Source organism: Panthera leo, chromosome E3, assembly GCF_018350215.1.
Source record: "Panthera leo isolate Ple1 chromosome E3, P.leo_Ple1_pat1.1, whole genome shotgun sequence".
NCBI lineage: Eukaryota > Metazoa > Chordata > Mammalia > Carnivora > Felidae > Panthera > Panthera leo.
In genome coordinates this window covers 8,981,984-9,000,948 of record NC_056694.1, presented here as the reverse complement: position 1 = coordinate 9,000,948, position 18,965 = coordinate 8,981,984, and the positions used below count along the sequence as shown (strand labels likewise).

Sequence of the window (18,965 nt, the reverse complement as noted above, 5' to 3'; positions counted from 1 at the left end):
GATTTAACTAGTATACAAATCACTTGGGAAGAGAGTAAAACACCAGATTCTGACTCGGTAGGTCTGGGGTGGGGCTGAGCGGCAGCAGTTCTAACAAGCTCCCAGGTGGTGCTGATGTTTCTAGATGGGGGACTAGCCCACTGATTGGTTGGGGAAGGGAAGCAGGTGGGAGCCCAGGTGCAAGTGGCATCATCCGGGGTATAAGACCACTGGGTGGTGGCTGTAGTTACCAGCGGGAGTGAGCGTAGGCGCCATGGGGCTGAGCTACGGGCTTTTCATCTGCTTTCTGCTTTGGGGAGGCACGGGGCTGTGCTATCCCCCAACCACCGCCGAGGATAAGACCCACCCCTCGCTGCCATCAAGCCCCTCTGTGATGGTAGAGTGTCGGCATGCCTGGCTGGTGGTCAACGTCAGCAAAAACCTTTTTGGTACTGGGAGGCTTGTGAGGCCTGCAGACCTCACCCTGGGTCCGGAGAACTGTGAGCCCCTGATCTCTGGGGACTCAGATGATATGGTCAGGTTTGAAGTCGAGCTGCACAAGTGTGGCAACAGCGTGCAGGTGAGACTTGGCCTTCTGGGCGGCGCTGGGGAGGGTGGATGCTGAGTGGATGTCTGGTGAGAGATGGGGCTGGGCCAGATCCCTTTCATTGGGGGCAGGCTGAGGCCTGAAGCTGGGCATTGGTGACACCGGGCTGGGGTGGTTGAATGCTCTTGCCTCTAGTGGCTGGAATCGGGTGGGGGGTGGGGGGTGGGGGGCGGTGGAGTCCAGAGGTGGCAGTGAACTTTGGTCCAGATAGGGCATCCCCCACTCTGATTCCTGAGGATTTGTGAACCCCTGGAGAGCATCCAGGAGAGATGTGGCTGATTTGGGGGCTGTTTATGACCTGCGGGTGGCCCAGCATTTGCAGGAGCCCTAGGAACTTGTGGGGAAGAGGTAAAGCTCGAAGCAATCACAGGGGGGGAAAAAAACCCCTAATGTTGGCCTCCCTCATTCATGTTTAATGCCTCGAAGCCTCGAACTAAAAGAGGGAGGGGGCGAAGGGCATCATAATCCCCTCTGTGTTGAAGATTTTACAGGCACAAACGGGGCAGTCCCAAGTGGGGGATAGGGAAGCTTAATGCGGGAGTCGGGTACAAACAAGGGAAGAGCTGAGTAATTCAGGCTACAAGGAGGGGCTTCCAACAAAGCAGGGCTGAACTGGACACAGGATCCCTAGCTGGTCCACAATTTTCTGGACTGACTTCCTGGTACCCCACTGAGAGCCATCTTCTCTGTCCTCGGCCCCTGCTCCTGCCCACCAGGTCTCAGCTTGGCAAGGGTGGGTACAAGCTCAGCACCTGGAACCCTCCTGGGACTCTGATCTTAGGTGCGTCACCCCCACCCCCACCCCCACCCCCACCCCCACCCCCACCCCCACCCCCACCAGGGCTTGCCCCAAGGCCTTCTGGCACTTGCTTCCCCGGGGAGAGGGGAGAGAGACCAGAGAACTGCGGGAGTTATTTGAGGAATTATTCTAGTTGAGTAACCCTCAATCTTTGAGCATTGGAATCACCTGGGGAGCATTTAAAAATTCTGATTCCCACCGCCTATGCTAAATCAGACCCCAGAAGTGGGAGCCAGACATCAGGATCTTTAAGGTCCCCAGGTGAGGCCGGTGAGCACAATCTGGCCACGCCTTTCTCCTGGGCAGGGTCTCCCAATCTTGCAGACAATCACCTACGGCCAGGACTTGTGCTGTCTCCCAGGGCCATGATTGCTTTAACGCCCTGAAATTCTGAACTTCTGAACAAGGGGACCCACAAATTATGCAGCTGGTCCATTTGGGGCCCTCACTAATAGCAAGCTAGGGCTCTCCCCTGAAGATTGAGCGGTTAGGGGCCAGGCAGCCTCACTGTCCCCTTCTGGGTGGCCCACTGGAAGGTGCAGATTTCCCCAGTAGCACCTGCCTGGCTCTTCCTGCCTCAGGCAATCCCTGAACAGTTTCCCCTTCTGTGAAATGGGTGTGAGAATAAGTCCGAAGAGGACGGGCAACTTGAGTGTCCATTGCTGTGGCAACAAGTTAAAGTTCCTGGTACTTGCTGGCTTCTTCCAAGGAGCTTTTTGGTCCCAGACCTCAGCACCCCCCGAAGGAAGCTGTGTGTGGGGATGGGGGTGGCAGCCTGAGCGGGAGGCCGTGCCCGACACCCCTGGTCACTGGGCACTGCTTAGTGCCAGACATGGAGCTGATCCAGACCCCCTATGGGGGTGTCAGGAGTCAAGTCTGAAAAAACGGAGGTTCCAAGGTGGTACATGTTCAGGCTTTCCCATGGGTCAGCGGTAGGTGAACTTTGGGTCCAGGGCCTGTGGTCCCTCCATCCCCAGTGGGCTGCCCCTCCCTGTACCCTCACATGGGTTGGCAAACCTAGGGCAGGTGATGCCGGTAGGGTCAACCCCGCCCCCTCCCTGCAGGTGACCGAAGATGCCCTGGTGTATAGCACCTTCCTGCTCCACAACCCCCGCCCTGTGGGAAACCTGTCCATCCTGAGGACCAACCGCGCGGAAGTTCCCATCGAGTGCCGCTACCCCAGGTCAGTGTGGGTGGGGGCCTGTCGCGGCCCCTCAGCGAGCGCGTCAGCCTCCCGGCAGCATGACTGCGATAAGGTGGAGGTACTTAAGCCGTGGTCCCTGCTCCCTGTCCCAGCTGGGAGTGGGGAGCCCGTGGAGTCTCCTCTGAGCCTCCGGAATGCATCTGGGCCACAGCTGCCTCTCGGTGGAAGCTGCAGGGCTGCCCAGACCAGGCCTTGGAGTTCAGAGAGCCTCTGAGTAAAGCGAGAAGTTCTAGGCTCCTGTGATCCCTGCTTGCCCTTTGCCCAAGTCTTCCCCCCAGTACCCGAGTGCAGGTGGCGGGAGCCCCTCAAGCCTTAGCCCTAAGGATGTGCCTGTGAACTTGGGCACTGAGGCATGAGGAGAGGGCGACTAGGCTCATAACGACAAGGCCATGATGGCGAGTCTTATGTGGCTGAGTCGAGTGCAGAGTGCATAGGCTTTAATCCTGCCCCTCCATCTGGGAGGAGGTCAGGAAGGTCCGTGCTGCTACCACAAGGGCATGGAGATGAGCCATGGCATAGGCCTGGGGAGGAGTCAAGGTAGAAGCTCCCAGAACAAGATCCTGGGAGGGTACATAAAGGGGCAGGTGGGGGTGAGACCCTCTGGGCAGGGCCACACACTCACGCACACCAGGGAGGGCAGCGTGTCACTAATAGAGGCTGTAGCCCAGGGCCCCTTCAATAAGGGAAGGGGGACAGATAGGTTCTAAAGGCCCAACAGATCCAGAGAAGGTGCTCAGGCTGGCACCTTAGCAGGCACCCCCTGCCACCCCAACCGCTGCTGCCACCGTGAACCTAACTGAATGGCAGGGATGGTCTCTGAACCCGGAAGGTCCTCTGGCCGCTGGTACAGGAGGCACACGGAGTCGGGGAGACCAGCTGAGATGGGATGGAGGGAGTCCTGACCTGTGGGAGCAGGGGTGGAGGGGTGGGCTGGAGGCAGCTCAGCGCCTGACCGGGTGTAGGGTAGGGGAGACGGAGGAACCAAGGGCAGGAAGGCTAGCTGCCCCCTCTCTCGCTAGAGAGGCCAAAGCCCTCCTCGGACCACAGCGGTCTTGCTCTAGAAGGTCTCTGCCTGGGACAGACCTGAGAATGTTGGCTTGCCTGGCCCCACGGGGGTGGGCAGTGCAGGGGGCCTGCCACAGGCTGGGGTGCTCGGACTTCCAGATGCCCGAGGCCTGCTTCTCAGATGACCTAGCCTCTTCCGTGAGTCCCGGTGGGGTGACTCCCACTGCTTCCGAGGACCTTCCCGTCCTGGTCTAGGCTCAGACGGTCTCCGTGGCTTCTCAAGGACCTAGCTGTATTTGTATTTCTGAAGGACTGCACTAGATCTCAGCTCAAGAACGCTGAGGGGTGCAGAGAGGGAGGGCTGCCTCAGACCCAAAACCTGAGCCCTGATAAGCCCAGCTGGGTCTAAGGGCCAGACTCCTCACTCAGGTGTAGCCCATTTTCGTGCCTCCGCCTGGGTCATGGCTGCACATACGCACGCGCGCGCACATACGCGCGCGCACGCGCGCGCACGCGCGCGCACGCGCGCGCACGCGCACGCACGCGCACGCACGCACATACACACACACATACACACACACATACACACACACACACACACACATACACACACACATACACACACACACACACACACACGCCTCCTCCCCCACCACCTCCCATTGAAGACTCCCCTGAAGCCAGATGGGGTGAGCTCGGGACAGGTGTGGGCAACTGCTCTTCTCCGTAGGCGTAGCAACGTGAGCAGCGAGGCCATCCTGCCCACCTGGGTGCCCTTCAGGACCACAGTGCTCTCAGAGGAGAAGCTGGCTTTCTCTCTGCGCCTGATGGAGGGTGAGCACAGGGGGATGGCGGAGGGGGGCTGCAGGGAGCGCTCTGGCGGCCTCTCACCCCTGGCTGTGCCTTTCAGAGGACTGGGGCTCCGAGAAGCAGTCCCCCACTTTCCAGTTGGGAGACCCAGCCCGCCTCCAGGCCGAAGTCCACGCTGGCCGCCACATACCACTGCGACTGTTTGTGGACTACTGTGTGGCCACGCTGACGCCAGACCAGAACGCCTCTCCTCATCACACCATCGTGGACTTCCACGGGTGAGGGCTGGGCCACCTCTGGGGGAGCCCTTGTAACGTGACCTTTACCGCCTTAGCCCCTGACTCCGTTGTCTCCTCCTTCTCTTCAAAGCTGTCTCGTGGATGGTCTCTCTGATGCCTCTTCTGCCTTCAAAGCCCCCAGACCCAGGCCGGAGACTCTCCAGTTCACAGTAGACACCTTCCACTTTGCTAATGACCCCAGAAACATGGTAATAGCCTCTAAAAAAGAAAAAAACCACTTTGGGGCACCTGGCTGGCTCAGTTGGTAAAGCATGCAACTCTGATCCCAGGGTTGGGAGTTTAAGCCCCGCATTCTGAAGTTGGGAACAGCTGGTCAGGAAGTGATGAAAAATCCCTGTTACCGACTGACTCTACATTAACCCCCTGGAAAGGTCACCTAATACCATATATTTTCACTTAATTGGGGTGGGGGCCTGGCATTACTTCTTGAACATGATTATGGAAATCCTCATAGAATTTTACGGCAGATACCTACACACCTACCATCTAGAGCTCTATTAGACTGGTAAGTGAATGTGAGTAAAGTACTATCCGGTTGTTTTTTTTTTTTTTTTTTTTTTTAACGTTTATTTATTTTTGAGACAGAGACAGAGCATGAACGGGGGAGGGGCAGAGAGAGAGGGAGACACAGAATCAGAAGCAGGCTCCAGGCTCTGAGCCATCAGCCCAGAGCCCGACGCGGGGCTTGAACTCACGGACTGCGAGATCGTGACCTGAGCTGAAGTCTGACGCTTAACCGACTGAGGCACCCAGGTGCCCCAGTACTATCTGGTTTTACTTGGAAATCCTCAAAAGCTACTTAAGCTCCTAGAGAACTCTAAGCAGCTGGGTTTGCAAGCCACTGAACCCGAGGCTCCTATGGCTGGGGGGGGGGGGGGCATTAAGGGGTGAGCACAGTGAATTTGTAGAAGATGATACTGAAGCTACCTGCCCCCACCCCCCGCAGTTCTGTTGAACAGGAAGCTTGAAACAGACTGGCAGGTAGCAGGATGGGTATGAATTGAAGACATGTCCTATTGGTGACATGTCCTAAAGCTGATGGTAGGTCCTGGGGTGGGGGATAAAGGAGAGCAGACTGAGAAAGGGTCCTGGTCCCCAGATCAGTGACCTTGTAGGTCCTAGGGTAGAGGAGCCCAGTTGGGGTTGGGAATGCCGTTAACTTCAGAGGCGGTCTGGTGGAGGGGAGGGGGAGAAGTTTTCATATGGGGGGTGGTTCTCAGCGCAGGAGCCACCAGAGCTGGGATCTGTATCTTGCGGGGGGGGGAGGCAGGGCGGGTGCCAGAGGACAATGAAGAATGAAAGGTAGCCTGAGTTCTGGGAGCGTTCCCCTCAAAGGTGGATAGGATGGTTTGGCTGACTGTGGCCACCGCATGGGGGAGGGGGGGCGGGTGTAAACCCTTATTTACGAGGATCAGGGAACCATTCTACGGTCACGGGCCCCAGTTAACATCAAAAAAAAAAAATGTCCTGGGAGGGAGCAGAGGATAAAAGCAGTACTTTCCTGAAATAAGGATTCTAAGGGACTCTGAAGCCCTTCTCTGCTGGGGCAGATACAAGGCCAGTGGCCAGAAGTGCCTCCCGGCTCGTTGGCGTTTCTGGAGTGGCTTCCTTGCTGGTATACTCAGCCACTAGGTGGTGGCCAAGGCTTGTGGCTTTGCGAAAGGCTTCAGAGAGAAGGTGGTAGAACTTCTATGCCCTTGTGGGGTTGGCAGGGGGTGTGAAGTGCACTACCTAGAGTATGAAAGGGACCTCTGCCTGGAGATCCCTCTGCCAAATGGGCCAGGGCTGACCTGAGCCCCAGTTTTGTCAAAATCTCCCCTACCCCAGGTGGCAGGGGAAGCCATCGGACAGGGTTGGGGAAAGACAGCAGGGAGTAAAGCTGGTGGGTTTTAGTCCTAGAGTCTGGTCTGCCACTTCCTCCAAAATCTTGGGCAAGTTCACCTCTGACCTTCCATCTGTGAAATGGAACTGAGGGTTAAGAGTTAGAGAATTGGCTTCCTGAAGTCATTGGTAGAGCCTAGACCTCCACCCTGTAACGGCTGCTCTTACTTCTAGATCTATATCACCTGCCATCTGAAAGTCACTCCAGCTAGCCGAGTCCCGGACCAGCTAAACAAAGCCTGTTCCTTCATCAAGTCTTCTAACAGGTGAGGCAACAGGTTAGACGTGGCTGGGGTAGAAAGCCTGCCCAGCTTCTCTGGTGTGTAGGTCATCAGCAAGCTGCTTCCTGCTGGCAACCTAGCCGTCCGATCTTTTCGTCTTCCTCTGCTCAGGTGGTTCCCAGTAGAAGGCCCTGCTGACATCTGTAACTGTTGTAACAAAGGTAGTTGTGGCCTTCCGGGCCGCTCCTTGAGGCTGTCCCACCTAGACAGACAGCGGCACAAGATGGCTTCCCGAAATCGCAGGCATGGTATGGCTTAGGACTGCTGCGGGGCTACGGCTCTCCCCTCAGTATAGGGTAACTGCCTTACTGCAGAGGGACATTCCTCCTCTGGCCCCCATTCAAGGCTGCTCACCTCTGGGGCAATGCTGTTCATGGCCTTCCTAACATAGAAGCCTTGGGGTTAATAGGGGGCTCTAACCCCCCATGCCAGTGTCAGCCGGGGGGTCCTGAGTAGGGCATAATGAAAATTGTGGGGGGATAATACAGCTGTTAGAATAAAACCTAGTTCAGTCTACTGGAACAGAGCAAAACCCTTTATCTGACCCCAGGTGTCCTGTATCTTTCAGTGACTGAAGAAGCAGATATCACCGTGGGGCCTCTGATCTTCCTGGGAAAGGCTGCCGATCGTGGTGTGGAGGGGTCGACCTCACCTCACACCTCTGTGATGGTGGGCATAGGCCTGGCCACGGTGTTGTCCCTGACTCTGGCTACCATTGTCCTGGGTCTCGCCAGGAGGCATCACACTGCTTCCCGCCCTATGATCTGCCCTGTGTCTGCTTCCCAATAAAAGAAAAAAGCTTTTTGGGTATAGCACAGTGATGTCAGATAGGGGTGAGCTGGAGGAGGGGAGCGACGGTACAACAGTGTCATGGGCTCAGAGGAGCCCAACCCAACAAGGACTGTTGTACTTCCAGTGTGGGGGTGATCTACCAGTGGAGAGGGTGGACTGATTTGTGAGGGCAAGCCTGCATTTTCCTGGCTTTGGGCAACGTGGCCTTCCTGGGGCAGGAGTTGGGGTGGGGGGTAGGGGCTCATCTTCCCTGGTGACAGTAATCTCATGCCTCCCAGGAGGCCAGGGTGTAAGCTGTTGGAAGCCAGGCCTCCTCCTGGGCTAGCAAAGGGTTTGTGTCTCTGGACCCCATGCATCTGAATTGGGGGTGGGGGCAGGGAGGAAAGGACTGAGTCTTCTAGGGGCAGCAGGCTAGAGGCCCAGAGGTCAGAGGTGACTAGGTCCAGGGCAGTGGTCTGGACAGTGGTCCCCTTGGGCCTGAAGCTGCTGTAAAGGAGAATGTCGTGGGGGGGAGGGGGGCGGGAGCGGGAGCTCTGGACAGGTCCCTGGCTTGGGGGTGGGCACCTCAGGAGGACTGGGACTGCCTGAAGCTTCTTGTCACTGACAGGAGCTGTCTTGCTGCCTCTCTTGCTCCCAGGTAGAACTGCCCTCCTCTCCCAGGCCCTGGGAATGTCCAGGAGAGAATGTGGCCCCTTGTCTGAGAGCTGTGGCTCTTGGCTGGTTCCATTCCCCACCCCTCCACCAGGCCTGGCTCATTTTCCTGAGTGAAAATCACCTTCACCGGGACTCCCCACCTTGCCAGTTATCTGCTGTGAGCCTGAGGGTCCTCGTGGGCAAAATGGAGCTGGTAACTGTTGGGCAGTCCTGTTGGACATAAATTGATTGGAAGCGAAAGGAGCTGTATGTTTCTGCAGCCTGGGGCCTGGCTGGGGGCAGGGGCTCAAGTGTGTTGATAGAGGCATAGAGGCAGTTGGCCAAAGTCTTGGGATTCTGGGTCTACTGAGAACAGGAAGCCCCTTGACCTTGGCTCTTGCCCCTCTAAGTGTGGCCTGTGAACACTATTAGCATCACCTGGGGATTTGCAGAAAGGCCAAGTTTTGGGTCCCATGCCAGACTGAATCTGCATTTTAAAATCTCCAGGTGATTCAAGTGCACCAGGCCCGGGAGTTTGCATCCCGAAAGAATCCTGCTCCCCCCCCTCCCCCAGCAGGTCAGAGTAGGCTGTGTGAGGAAGTAAAAGGCTGGAGGTAAGAGGGGTGGGCCTCCTGGAGCTGGTGACCCTGGAGCAAATCCTTCAAGAGCGGGCAGGCCCTAGCTGGACAAAACGGGATGTGGGTGTGGAGGGAAGAGAGAAAGGGAGAACACTTCTCCCTGGCAGAAGGGAGGGCTTTGATGGTCTATGAGCCGTGGAGTAGAGAGGGAGGCCTCCTAGGGCCGCCAACAATGAAAAGGAGCCACTGCATGGAAGGTTGTGTCAGGAAGACCCATAGGGACAGAGACTGGCCTGGAGGCAGAGAAAGGACCAGCCCGGCTCCCCGCCACTGCTGCCTTGGCAGGCCACTTCATCTGTAACATGCACCGTGAGCGGAGTGGCATCCGGGCTCAGGCAGCAGGACTTGGGCCAGAGGGCCTGTGTCCCGTCCCACGCAGCTTGACTCCTCATGAGCATGTTTCCTCCTCCGCGGCAGGAGGTTTGAGTTCTCAACTTCAGCATTCCTGGGAGGGGTAATGTGTTACTTGGGGCCCAGTACAGGGGTTAAGAACAAGCTCCCCCCCCCCCCCCCCGCAAAGTGTGCTGCTTTGCCTGTAGCTCACGATCACCTCTGTGCCCATCAAGACCCAACAGTTCAAGAGAAATTTTTGCCCCCTTAACTACCTAGAAGAATTGAAGTTGGGCGTCTTTCCCACAATGGGGTTCTTACCAGAGCTAAATCTTCTCTAAGTGATCCATCTGGAGGGGTGGGGGGGACGGCGCACACATTCACTCTTCCTGGTCTGTGAATCGCCTTCTGTGCCTTTGAAGCCCCAGGCTCTCCTCCCTTTTGGTTCAGGAGGGCATATGTACTTCCTTTTAACTTTGGGAACCCCATATTTGTGAGAGATTCGCACAAGCAAAATTAAACCTGCTGTTCTCCTGTTAATGTGTTTCCTGTCAACTTTTAGCCTAACCAGCGTGAGTTTGCTCCTCGGAGAGCCAAGGAGATCATAGGGAATGGCTTCCAAAGCAGTGACTCCCCGAGAGATACGGCGAATGGGTCCCTTCTGTTTAGGGTTAGGATGGCTATTTAGACAGGGAGGCCTAGGTAGAGGTGGGTGTGATGCATGTGCCTTAAGGAAACACGCCTGTAGAGACCTTGTATGTTATGTAAATGAGGCTGAGGCTCCTCCCTGGGGGAGGGTTTTAGTATTCTAATGAGGTAAACTTAAAGTTGGGTCATTCCAGAGGCCACTCTGTGGTCCATCTGCCCCAGTGCAAGTCAAGTTTAGCTCAAAAGGTCTGGGTGGTCTGGGAGGCCTTGTCAGGGCCTTCGCCATCCCCTGAGGGGTGGTTTCGGATTTCATTTGCCTGAGTTTATTTTTTTATTTTTTAAAACATTTTTTTTTTTAATCATTTATTTATCTTTGAGACAGAGACAGAGCATGAACGGAGGAGGGGCAGAGAGGGAGACACAGAATAGGAAGCAGGCTCCAGGCTCTGGGCCATCCCAGAGCCTGACGCGGGGCTCGAACTCACGGACCGCAAGATCGTGACCTGAGCTGAAGTCGGACGCTCAACCGACTGAGCCACCCAGGCGCCCCTCATTTGCCTGAGTTTAGAGATAAGCTGGAAAGAAGAGTTTAGGGGAAGATGTAAGACAGAGGTTAATGGGTGCAAGCAGGTAGGCAGCAACTGTCGGGTCTTGAGGTCTAGCTGGTGACCAACTTAATTCTTAGACCGGCCAGAAAAACCTGTGGAAGATGAGGCTTTTCCCTCCCCAACACCAGCATGTGTTCAGACAGAACCACACTCTATGAGCTCCGGCTGCTTCCACAACCCCCGGGGGGACTGTCCATCCGCTACTTGCCCTCCTGTTTCTGGGGCTTGCAACATCCTGGGAAGTCCTCTCCAACTTCCGCTGTCCTTGGGAACAGGAAGTGGTTGTAGCTGGTGTGAGGAGGAAGTGTGAGGAGCAGGTCAGCTCCAACCAGTGCCAGATGGGCCTCCTCTCTCCGGGTGCCACCGAGAGGCAGCCTCCAGCACGGAGATCCGAGGGCCCTGCCTCCAGTCTCAACTGGAGGCTTGAGCGGGGAAAGGGAGGGAGGTGGCCGGCAGCTGAGGGTCTGGATTTCCATTGCCTACGGCCACCTGTTTCCCTGGTATTTGGGGCAGCTGCCTATCACATCCCGTGAAACTCTCCGTGGACGAGCACTCCATGGGTTTAAAACTTTGTGCTTCCTGGTGGCCAGGGGAAAAAAGGACAATGCGGAGGAAGGGGGGAGCCGGGGAGTAAAATCATGTTTGTACAAATACAAAATGAAAATGTGTCCAAGGTCTTTTTTTTTAAGATTATTTTGAGAGCGAGCTCTCGTGTGTGAGAGCGGGGGAGGGGCACAGAGAGAGAGAGGGAGAGCGAGAAAATCCCAAGGAGGCTCCCTCCACATGGTCAGCGCAGAGCCCGATGCGGGCTGGAACCCACAAACTATGAGATTACCACCCCCCCCCGCCGCGCCCAAAGGTCTTGGTTTTTTTTTTTTTTTTTTTTTAATTTTTTTTTTTCAACGTTTTTTATTTATTTTTGGGACAGAGAGAGACAGAGCATGAACGGGGGAGGGGCAGAGAGAGAGGGAGACACAGAATCGGAAACAGGCTCCAGGCTCCGAGCCATCAGCCCAGAGCCCGACGCGGGGCTCTGGGCTCACGGAACGCGAGATCGTGACCTGGCTGAAGTCGGACACTTAACCGACTGCGCCACCCAGGCGCCCCCCAAAGGTCTTGTTTTAACTCCTTCCTTGAGGGGAACTGCCAGAGGCGAAATGGGTTCAAAGGAGAATCTGAAGATTTACATAAAGTAGTCAGGAACGCAGAAATGAATTTGTTGATAGATGCAAGTTTGGCTTCCTACAAAGGGCAGAAATCCATTGCATCTCCCCAGACAAGACTTATTTGCAATAATTTGCACTACTGATTTTCCACAATATACAGAATTGCAAAATATCTTCCGTCAAAAACCAGGAAAGGCAGACTTTTACAGAGTCAGGGTATCTGGAAGGGTGTGAGAGGACATTCCGTAATCTCTTTGTTCATGTCTGTGTCTGAGACTCACGCTTTTTCCTGATGGGTGTTAGATTTATCACGTATTTTTAGCAATCCTAAGCAGCAACTAGGGACTATTGGAAGTTTTCCGGGGGAGGTTGGCTACCACCAGAAAGACAACTTTGTCTCTCGGGGGGCGCCTCTTGCCCTCGGCCTTTAGGCTAAAAGGCCTGCCTTGTCCACGCACAACTGACACCTCTCTTATGTGGCTCTCAAACCAGGATGCCAGAGTACTAACTTACAATGAGTAAGTAACTTACAATGGGGTGGAGGGCATAGATCCAGTGAGATTGCCTGGTGTGAAAGCAAACTTCTCGGATGAGTTAACTGTGAGTACACATCAATTATTTCAGACTCGCAGCAAAGGAACCAGCAAAAAGGACAAGCCGGTTCAAAACGTGTTCCAAGGGGCTGGGACTTACATAAGATGACGAACGCTTTTAGGGGCTTCATCCTGGGGCTGCAGAGCCATCACGCTTTTGTTGGCCGTGTAGGTCACACCTGGGTCCTGAGTGGGCACTGTCGCCCAGAGATGCCAGGTGCTGTCTATTAATCAGAAATAATGAGCCAGGCAGCTGTGGCTTCTAATCAGACGGTCCCTCCAGAGCGTCAGATGGAGGCCAATTAGCCGAGTGGCACCAAGCAACAAAATTCTGCCTTTCCAAGCAAAACCTCAGAAAGTGCTTGAGTCCCTGAGCGGTAATGCTGGGCCCCTATGTCATGGATCTTTTCTTGCTCCCGAGTGAGCTGGGGCTGTTCCAGGATCGGAACCTTCGGAAGCAGTAAATCCTGGCACCTGGAATGGAGTCTGAGAACTTTTGGGGGAAAAAAAAAAAAAAGAGTTTCTTTGGCCACCGTCACTCCCCATTCCGTGGCCAACAGCCACATTCTTTCTTGGGCCACGCCATTCATTCTTAGTTGCTAGGGAGCCTTCGGAAGCCTGCGAGCAAGCTCCATTTGAGACGTTAAAACACACACACAAAGCTCCCCTTCGGGGCAGATGATTTTGTGAGGACAAAGAGCCCATGCCAGGAATGTTTCCGTCCCCGTTCATCCCTATGTGCCCTTTGTGCCAGGCGTACCTAACCTGCCCTACTGTGTGTTCACATTTTCCAAACCAAAACCACAAATAGGTGCATGTTCCCTATGCTGTGAAAGTTTTTTTGCTTAACCATAGACCTTGGCCATTGTTCCCTTAGTACCTGTGCATCTTCCTCATTCTTCTTCACTAGTGTTCCAAGGTCATTTAACCCGCCCTCTCCTAGTTGCTGCGGATCCTTCGCTACTATATTGGTTTCAAGTTCAGTTTGCAAGTGGCCGATCCCGGGCCCCTCATTTCCAGCTTCCTGAGGGCTGCAGTCTCAGAACACAGCACACTCGCTCTGTCCTGCCTAAAAATTAAAAGTCCGTGCCCCCGCACATGCTCCCTCTTGCTGCTGCCCTATTTTGCTGCTTTTTCACTACCAGAACTCTCTATTTTCCCCAAATAAAAATAGTCTTTCTTTTCAGGTTACAAAAAAGGAAACCATTCATTGGGACACACTCAAATGGGGCAAGAAAAGTACAAAGAAAGTGAAAATCACCTGCTATCCTGCCTCTCAGACTTTACCGTGTTGTCTAGCGCCCTTCCAGGCACACACAGCCATGGGCAAACTTATGTAAGTAGCCTCATTCCACACGTGTGGGTTTATCCTCTCCCGCCCCCCCCCCCCCCCCCCCGCCGCCCCCATGCGTGGAACACAAAGACTGTCTTTGGAACCTTCCCAACCTTCCCAAGCACACACACCTGTGTGCATCTCTGTGCTCAGGCCTCTGCTTCTCAACGGAAACCACGAGGGACACACCAGTGGCCTCTGTGTAGTTAAGTTGGAAGTTTGGGGCGTTTCCTGGAGCCCGCAAGGCGAGAGAGCCCAGAGCTGGGAGACAGGAGCCCTCGGTTCTGGTATAGTCTGGCCTCCCAGCCGGCCACCTTGTTGGGCCTCTCAGAAGCGTCTGTCACCACTGAGTACCACCTCCATGGGACACTCCCCTTGATTCTCTGATTCACCAGGCTCGCCCCAGTCCAGCCTCCCTTCAGACACTTCTATGTTTCATCTGTCCTTCAAAAGTCAGTGTTCCTTAGCCTCGGACTAACCTTGCTTATCTACTGAGGTCTTTCCACGTGATCTCAGTCTCATTGCCGGTGACTCCCCAGCCCTTGCCTCTACCCAGGTGGCTCCAGAACCTCCCATCTGGCTGTTCTTGCCGGTCTCCCTATCTCACCCTCACCTTGTTGACCGGACACCCCCCGCCACATTTCTAGTGTCCTCTACCTCATGGAAAGGCACCCCATGCACCCAGCCTTCCAGGTTGTGTCCTCTGTGAAGCTCCTCTACCCTGGCTTTCCCTCTGGTTCCCACACTGGTCCCCAACCTGGGCAGCCCCCTCAAGCCTTCCTCAGCGCTCTGGCTCCTCCTGCTCTCTGAGTTGAGATGTCTTCCCCTCTCCAGAGCCTAGGTTCCAGAACCTTTGCAGCCCGGCCTGCCACCACAGTTCTGTTTGAGCCTGTAGGTGTGTGTGCAGTGGGATTTTTGGACAATATCAGGCAAGCATTTCACTGAGGAAAAAGGAAGCACTTAAGAAAATATCTTTTGAGTGTTGAAAGGCTTTTCTAATGCTTCAGACCGTTTCACCTTGTACCACCCTCCCACCAGCGAGGCCACTCATATAGGGGTGCTCAATCTGGAGTTAGACGCCACCTTGATTTTAAGACCAGCTCTGCCAGTTGCTGGCTGTGTGACCTTAGACACATCGCTTAAACTGTGTCTCAGTGACCCCATCTTTAAAATGGGGATAACGAGGGGGCTGGCTCACTTGGTAGAGCATGCGACTCTTGATCTCAGGGTTGTGAGTTCAAGCCCCACCCCTTCCACGGCATGGAGCCCACTTAAAAAATAAATAACATGGGGAGAATGATAATACCTACCTCATTGAGGGGCTTTAATGAAGTGATGCATGCCAAGTGTTTGGCACATACTAAGTGCTTTAGAAATGTTTGGTGTAGGGGTGTCTGGGTGGCTCAGCCAGTTGAGCGTCTGACTTCAGCTCAGGTCATGATCTCACCATTCATGGGTTCAAGCCTCACGTTGGGCTCTGTGCTGACAGCTGAGAGCCTGGACCCTGCTTTGGATTCTGTGTCTCCTTTTCTCTCTGCCCCTTCCCCTGCTTGCATTGTGTCTCTCTCGCTCTCAAAAATAAATAAACAGTAAAAAAATTTTTTAAAAAGAAATGTTTGGTGTAGATGGTCATGGCTGAGAAAACTGATTCTGAAAGAAGAGGGGAAATGTTCGCATCCTAATCTGTAGCCACTGCAGTCACATAGTATAAATCACAACTAGAAAGTTACCCTTCAGTTCTAGAAAGAGGGCTAGCTCTGGGTGTAATTGGGAGAAACTGACTTTGGTGTGTCCCCAAACCAAGGCCTGTGTCCTGTAAGTCAGGTCCTGGGTCATAAAGAGTCCTGGTCTAGGGTACCAGAAGTGGGGCCACAGGCACTCCTTCCCCTCCTCTCTGGGCCTCAGCTTCCTCTTCTATAAAATGAAGTTTTGAACTGAATGATGGGGGAGTTAGGGGAGTGTCTCTTTCTGAAATCCCTGATGAAGTGTGAGGGGCATTAGTGCGAGGGACACTACTCAACTAGAGTCCAAGATTCAGAGAACTCTGAACCCCCGAACCTGTGTGCAAGATTGTACATGTAACATGTGTGTACATATATGTGAGCATGTACATCTGAGCATATTTTGGGAATAGCTTTCTTTAGCTTTGAAAGGGAAGTCTGTGATCCCAGAAGGGCAGTCTCCAACCTGGTTCAGGCCTTGTCACCTTCTATCTGGACTACAGCAATGTCCACCAAACTGGTCTCCTAGCTCTTTTCTCTGTCCCTTTAACCTATCCTCTACCTACCACACACGGTATCCTTCTAAAGTGCAATGCTGACTGTCATCCCCTTGCTTTGAATCTTTCTATTGGTTCCAGCTGCCTAAATTCCTTGCATGGCATTAAAAACGATCATAATCTTACCCAGCCTGCTCCCCACACTCCTGTCCTGACACACCCTAATCTATTTTCTCTGTCCTCAGCCCCTCCATATACCCTTTGCCCTGACCACAGAGAACATTTCACTGCTTCCCGATTGTGTCAGGCACTTTCACACGTCTCCTCCTTTGCAAGAACTTCTCTGTACTCCATCTGGCAAACCCCTATATATGCTTCAAAATCCAATTCATGCAACACCCCTTTGTGATGTCTTCCTGACACCCCCTCTCAAATTAAACACACCCTTCTGCGCTCCAACTCCTGTGTTCAAACTCCCATTTATCCCACTGTACTGTAATTCTATGTTTGAGTATCTGTCTCCCCAAATAGATACGAAGCTCTCCCAGGAGAAAAACCAAGTTCATAACTCACGTTTTAATCCCCGGTACCCAGCACAGGGCCTGACATCACCTACGTATCGGTAAAAAGTACCTAAAACGAGTCAGTAAGTTAACGAAGTCAGTGAGTGAACAGACTGAGGAGGAATAGATACACCTGAACAGGTGCGCGACGGGTTGGGCCCCGCCCCGCCCCCAACCCACGGAACTACATTTCCCAGAAGGCCCCGCGTCCTGGGCATGCGCACCGGGGCGCTAGGAAGCTGCGACGCCGAGTTTCACTCTGGCTGCCTCCTCAGAGTCGGAGCTTCAGCGGGAGCGGTGCCCAGGCCGAACCCCAGCTGTAGCCCGAGCGCGGCGGTGCCCTCAGCCTGCCCCCTCGCCTTCCTCAGCCTCGGTGAGAGGGGCGGGCAGGCCACCTGCTTGTCGTCAGGGCTGGGGTCCCGGGGACGCGGGGGGGGGGGGGGAGGACGGGGGGAGAGCAGAGCTGGGACCGGAAGGGGGCGGGCGTGCGAGTGAGGGAGGGCCGGGCCGGGGAAGAGCCCCGGGGTGAGGTCCGGGGGGGATTGGGAGGACGGGCCGCCGCGTCGGGGAAATCGGAGGCGCGGGCAGCTTAGGACGGGACTGGGTGCCGGGTGCGAGGGTGAACGCCGGGTGGAAGCCGAAGGGCTAGCAGGGGGAGGGGCGCAGACCCTGGGAGTTTGGGGCCGTCGCGAGGTGGGTACCCCTCCCCACAGGACCGGGAGGAGGCGGGGGTGGCCTTGTCACCGGGCTTCGCGGTGAGGGCGTGGATTCTCCCGGGGTCCGGGGTCTGCCTTCAGGTGGACGACTTCGCTGGAGCCCGGGGCCGTACTTTGAAAGAGTTTTTGCCCCGTAACTCTGCTTCCCTCGCCTCAAGTAGGGGTCGCCCTCCAGGAAACAGGAGTTTGCTGGGGCCCTGGGTTACTTTTGAGGGGTGCATAATGTATGCGGAGGAGGATTTAGAAGACCTTCTTTTCTGAAGCTGGCCTTCCGTCCGCCCCCCTCCCCTCAAGCCAGCTGCTCCCCTCCACACTGGTTCCACTTCCCTAAGTGCCAGTAACAATGGAAATGGTGTGTGCACGGGCGCTTGGCCCCTTAAGAATGAACTCCGAATATTTCTGCCTGCCGTCCTAGCTCCTCTGGAGTTCTGAAAGGTGAACTTTCTGATGAAGCCAACATCAGGCTTTACCATCAGGGTAGCTGTAACTAGGCCTCTTGTTCTTTTGCTGTGTGACCTTGGCCAAACTTCCACCCTCTCTGGTGTGTTAATTTTCTGGATACTTATCACCGCAGAGTGGCTTATGGAGTCCGTTTAGGCCTTTTCGTGAAATTGCTGAGGTGTTTGTTTGTTTGTTTGTTTGTTTGTTTCCACCGTTCCCTTGATGACTGAGTGGGTGGAGAGAGACCGTTGTACCTTCTGCCCTGCCCAGGCTGTTGGAAAATAAACCTGGTGGTTTCCAGTCCCCAGCCGCAGCACACAGACCCAACATCTGTGCGTTCGCTTTCACTGACTGCTGTTTCTCAATTTAAAACCTGATCATCTTTTTCCTTGTTGGCAAAGGTGCCTTGGAATTTGTGTTGCCGAGTCAGCAGGCCTTTCGGATTTGCTCGGCTTTTGTTGTTTGCGTTTATATCAAGATGGGAACTCAAACAAGTCAGTGCTCCTAAGGATCTACTGTCTCCATCAAGAAGGGACAGTTTGTGCCAGCTCTCCAGAGAGAGAAGGTAAGAGCCCCGGGGATGTTACAATGCTCCCTTCTCAATCTGGTTTTCGGTAGGGGAGGCTGGACTTTGAGGTCTCCGGGATGAAAAGTCAGCCTTGGGAGTTGATAGTTGATTGCCAACTGTCTTCAAATAAATTCAAGTGCTTTCTTGCCAAGGGCTTCTCCTGTTTAACCAGTCTTAGAGGATACTTTCCACGTGGTTTCCATTAGGGCATGCTTTATGGGATGAAGGACACAAGTCATGTTTTCTGCATCTGACCTGGAAATGTTTATGTCTTTTTTTTTTTTCCTGCACAAACAAAACCGGGTACCTCCTTTGTGTCAAGGCCCATGCCCAGTGCTGGGGTCCACTGGTGGGCAACGGTTCTTTCTGTCGCCCGGGAACGCATGGTTTCGTGGAACAGACAGACAAACCACAGATAGTGGCAAGGTGTTGTTGGTGCGATATGTGTGGAGGGGGAGAGGGGGGAGTCGCAGGGCAGAGCCCCAACCCCCCCGACCCCGTTTGTCCAGGAAGGGGTAGGAGGGAAGAGGAAAACTAAGGTGAGTCGTGGAGGAGGAGTAGGATTTGGAAAGGAGGGAAGAAGCCCCACAGAGGAGTTGACGTCTGCAGAGTCCAGAAGTTGCCTGGTGTGCCTGGGCCCCTGTAAGGAGCTCCCTGTGGCAGAAGCAACAAGAGACGGGTGTGGGGTAGAGGAGGCTGGTGAAGTAGGCAGAGGGCTGAGCGCGGAGGGTTTTGGGGGCCCTGCCAAGGCTCCGGGGAGCAGGATTTTAGCAGAAGAGGCATTTTATTTTTTAGTTTATTTTTTATTTTATTTTATTTTTTTTATTTAAAAAAAATTTTTTTTTTTTAACGT

General features: G+C 54.4%; 2 protein-coding genes across 4 annotated transcripts in view; both read left to right on the top strand.

Moving 5' to 3' along the window:
• Positions 1–63: 63 nt before the first annotated feature.
• ZP3 (zona pellucida glycoprotein 3) lies at positions 64–7,654 on the top strand. Its single transcript, XM_042922708.1, has 8 exons — positions 64–559; positions 2,450–2,568; positions 4,325–4,428; positions 4,505–4,682; positions 4,774–4,891; positions 6,759–6,850; positions 6,977–7,113; positions 7,434–7,654. Exons 1-8 carry the CDS (start codon positions 254–256, stop codon positions 7,652–7,654), a joined length of 1,275 nt encoding a protein of 424 aa, XP_042778642.1. The 5' UTR covers positions 64–253.
• An 8,973-nt stretch (positions 7,655–16,627) lies between these two features.
• The window catches only part of DTX2 (deltex E3 ubiquitin ligase 2), a 35,841-nt gene continuing 33,503 nt past the window's right edge, over positions 16,628–18,965 (top strand). For 2 of the 3 annotated variants that reach the window (XM_042921303.1, XM_042921301.1), the window contains exons 1-2: positions 16,628–16,760; positions 17,946–18,109. The gene's annotated coding sequence lies outside the window, so the exon portion shown is untranslated. Of the gene's footprint in view, positions 16,761–16,960; positions 17,081–17,945; positions 18,110–18,965 lie in introns of those variants that run through there. The other variant, XM_042921302.1, reaches the window with a different exon arrangement.

What these genes read in the sequence shown, in the direction of transcription:
- ZP3 (XM_042922708.1), top strand. Translation starts at nt 254, where the DNA reads ATGGGGCTGAGCTACGGGCTTTTCATCTGCTTTCTGCTTTGGGGAGGC. An exon ending in CTCTCTGCGCCTGATGGAGG is followed by an intron (nt 4,429 to 4,504) that starts GTGAGCACAGGG and finishes TGTGCCTTTCAG; the next exon opens with AGGACTGGGGCTCCGAGAAG. An exon ending in CTAATGACCCCAGAAACATG is followed by an intron (nt 4,892 to 6,758) that starts GTAATAGCCTCT and finishes TCTTACTTCTAG; the next exon opens with ATCTATATCACCTGCCATCT.